The 3,557-nt window shown below is 52.9% G+C and overlaps 1 protein-coding gene across 1 annotated transcript in view; it reads left to right on the plus strand.

Annotated features, from left to right (window-relative positions):
* Positions 1-3,071: 3,071 nt before the first annotated feature.
* The window catches only part of CAMSAP3 (calmodulin regulated spectrin associated protein family member 3), an 11,977-nt gene continuing 11,491 nt past the window's right edge, over positions 3,072-3,557 (plus strand). The window contains exons 1-2 of the mRNA XM_021709003.1: positions 3,072-3,183; positions 3,453-3,556. Of these exons, the coding sequence (XP_021564678.1) occupies positions 3,072-3,183; positions 3,453-3,556 (216 nt within the window). The remainder of the gene's footprint in view (positions 3,184-3,452; position 3,557) is intronic.

The raw sequence follows: 3,557 nt of genomic DNA on the forward strand, positions 1-3,557 counted from the left end.
CTTGAACCTGCAGGCTCAGACAGCCCTCTTGCCTCAGCCTCCCAAAGTGCTGAGATTACAGGCTTGACCTACCATGCCCAGCTATTCCTACATTTTTAATGTGGCCGCTAGAAAATGTAAGACTACCTGTGCAGACTCACACTGTCCATCTATACAACAGCACTGCTGTACAGTAAATGCTCCAAAAAACATTTTAGTAGGGTGCAGTAGCACACTCCTGTATTCCTATGTACCCAGGAGGTGGGAGGATTGCTTGAGCTCAAGAGTTTGAGACCAGTCTAGGCAACATAGGGAGATCCTGTCTCTACAAAAAAACAACTAAAATTAAAATAAAGAAAGAAAAATAAATAGTTTATAGTGTAGGGCAGTAATTCTCCATGTTGTTGTCCCTTAGAGACATTTGGTGGTGTCTGGAGCCCTTCTGCTTGTCACTACTTGGGAAGAAGGTTCTAGTAGCACCTAGTGAGTAGAGACCAGGGATATTGCTAAACAGCCTCCAATGCCCAGGACAGCCTCTTTCCCCAACACAAAGAACTACCCAGGCCCAAATGCAAACAGCGGGAAGACAGAACACAAGCATAGAATGAGTGTTTGGTAAGCGTTCGCCTCGCCCTAGCTCACGTGTTTTCATCCCTAAGACCCTGAGAAGTCCTGCAGGAAAGGAATGTGCTTTATTTTGCTGATGGTGGCGGAAAGCACCCAGGGCCTTGTCTCCAGCAGGGGCTAGGGAGATAGGAGTGAGAGTCTGGCTGTGTGAGATGTCAAGAGATCAAAACCTGGGCGTGGTATCACAACGTCTGTGAGTTCAGCACTTTGGGAGGCCGAGGCAGGAGGATTGCTTGAGCCCAGGAGTTTGAGACCAGACTGGGCCATGTAGCGAGACCTCATCTCTATTTTAAAAAAAAAAAAAAGAGGAGAGAGAGATTGAAACCAGAGGACTGATTAGATGTAGGGAGAAGGGGCTTCAGGGCAGGGAGGAGAACCAGGTGTCCCAAATTTCTCTTCTTTGAAGAAGCTGAGCTGAGAGCTGCAGGGAGAAGCCTGGGGGACTGGGGCGTTGAGTGGGAGGGTCAAGTGTAGTTTTAGGGGGGAAGAGAGGAATCAGGGTAGGGATGGACAGAAGGCCAGCAAAGGTGCCTGGGTCCTTGTGGGCAGCATGTCTTTCGGGAGCCTCACTGAAGCGGGACACTCAGGGAAGGTCTGGTCTGATGTGTCACGTTCAAATATGTTTTGTTTTGTTGAGACAGGGTCTTGCCCTGTCACCCTGGCAGGAGTGTAGTGGCACGGTCATGGCTCACCGTGGCCTCTACCTCTTGGGGGCTCAAGCAATCCTCCCACCTCAGCCTCCTTTTATAGAGATGGGGGTCACACTGTGTTGTTGCTCAGGCTAGTCTTGAACTCCTGGCCTCAAGTGATCCTCCTGCCTCGGCCTCCCGAAGCACTGGGGTTACAGGCATGAGCCACCATACCCGGCCGAAATCCCTCTTCTTACTGAGAGGGACAGGGAGAAAGCGTGACTCTTCAAGGGGGCGGGACATTATGTGGGGCGGTCAAGTGTGGTTTTAGGAGATGGAAAAGGAACCCAGCCAGGGAGGCTGCCCGAGTCACTGTGGGCAGGGGGTCTCTTGGGAACTTGGTGGCGAAGAGGAAACTCGAGAAAGGTCTAGTCTGATGCCTTGCGTTCAAATATGTTGATTTATTTTAATTTTTTTTTTTTTGAGTTGGAGTTTCACTGTCGCCCAGGATGGAATGCAGTGGCACACTCACAAACACCACAACCTCGACCTGCTGGGCTCAGGCAATTCTTCCACCCCAGCCTTCCAAGTAACTGGAACTACAGGCATGTGCCACCATGCCCAGCTAATTTTTTTACTTATTGTAGAAAAGAGGTCTCACCAAGTTGCCCAGGCCGGTCTTGAACCCGTGGGATCGACCATTCTCTCATCTCGGCCGCCCAGAATGTGGGATTATAGGTGTGAGCCACCATGCCCAGCCAATTAAAAAAATTTTTTTTGTAGAGATGAGGTCTTGCTATGTTGCCCAGGCTGGTCTTGAACTGGCCTCAAGCGATCCTCCTGCCTGGGTCTCCCAAAGTGCTGGGATTACAGGCTGAGCCACTGAGCCCAGCTATCCCGGCTGTTTTGTATATCGAGGTTCTGTATGGGCTGGAAAGAACGGAGTGAGGGGTTCTAGTGCTTCAAAATATATTTGAGTCTGGACACGGCGGCGGCAGTGTTGGGAGGCAGAGGCAAGTGGACTGCCTGAGCCTGCGGGTTCGAGACCAGCCCAGGCAACTTGGCAAGAGCTCGTCTCTACAAAAAATAAAAAAAATTAGCCGGGCGTGGTAGCGCGTGTCTGTAGTTCTGGCTACTTGGAAGGCTGAGGCGGAAGGATCATCGGAGGCCAGCAGGTCGGCGCTGGGGTGGCCATGAGCGTGCCACTGCACTCCAGCCTGGGTGATGGAGTGAGACTGCAACTCAAAAGAAAAAAAAAGAAAAAAAAGAAAACAACTGGGCTGACTGGAACAAGAGCAGGGTCCTACTTGGGGCTTTGTCCTCCAACCCTCTGCCCTCCACGTGGGCCTCCTCATGCCTTTTCCCACTGTCTTATTCTGGGATCTGTGGCCCCCTCTGTGATGTCACCTCACCACTCCCCTAGGCCCCAACCCTCATGTTCTTCACCTCAAGCGAGTCCCCAAAGATGTCCCCAAGACAGTGATCCTCAGCTTTAACCTCCTCACCTGCTGCCCCTGCTTTATCCCCACCTCAGATCTGCTGGGGCTCTGGGCACCATCTTCTCTCTCCCCTACCTCCTTCCTTCGGTTCCCAAGTCCAGGTCACTCAATTCCCTTAAAATGCCTTCAGGGTGCCCACCTCCCCTGTCCCATGCCGTGCCCACCTGCCTGTCCACCCTAGCCTGCAAGCAGAGAGAGAATGTCTAATGTGCTGGGTGTGAATCCCTGTCCTGGTGTTGAGCTATGTGGTGGGGGACTTTCCTGCTCTCTCTGTGCCTCAGTTTCCTCCTCTGGAAAGTAGAGTTACTAATTATGCCGTGGCTGCTTTCTAGAGTTGATGCAAGACTTCAACAAGTCTGTGCCCAGGGAGCACAGGAAGGCTTTTGTCATCATGATTATTATTGTGATTAGCTTTCTTGGGGCCTCCAAGACCCTGCAGCTGGCCTCAGGTGGAAGGGAGTCCCCCCCTCCCCTCGGGTCTAAGAGCATGCCATCCCTCCAAGGCACCAGGGTCTCTCCCACCTCCCGGCCTTTGCATCCACAGGCCCCCTCTGCCTGGAAAACCCGTCCTCATCCCTTCCTCTGGCGAACCGCTGCACACCTGTGCATCTCAGCCCAGATCCCGTCTCTCCCTCCCAGGCATCACCCTCTCTGGTCATGTGATTATGTGGTGTGTCTGGTGGCCCTGACCCGCCGTGTCCCCCTCCCTTCCCCACAGAGCACGTGCCCCCGGAGCTGTGGGAGCCCTTCTATACTGACCAGTATGCACAGGAGCATGTGAAGCCTCCAGTAACGCGGCTGCTGCTCTCGGCCGAGCTCTACT

The sequence above is a fragment of the Carlito syrichta genome, unplaced genomic scaffold (genome assembly GCF_000164805.1).
Source record: "Carlito syrichta isolate Samal-C Ts95f unplaced genomic scaffold, Tarsius_syrichta-2.0.1 Scaffold153894, whole genome shotgun sequence".
NCBI classification, from domain to species: domain Eukaryota; kingdom Metazoa; phylum Chordata; class Mammalia; order Primates; family Tarsiidae; genus Carlito; species Carlito syrichta.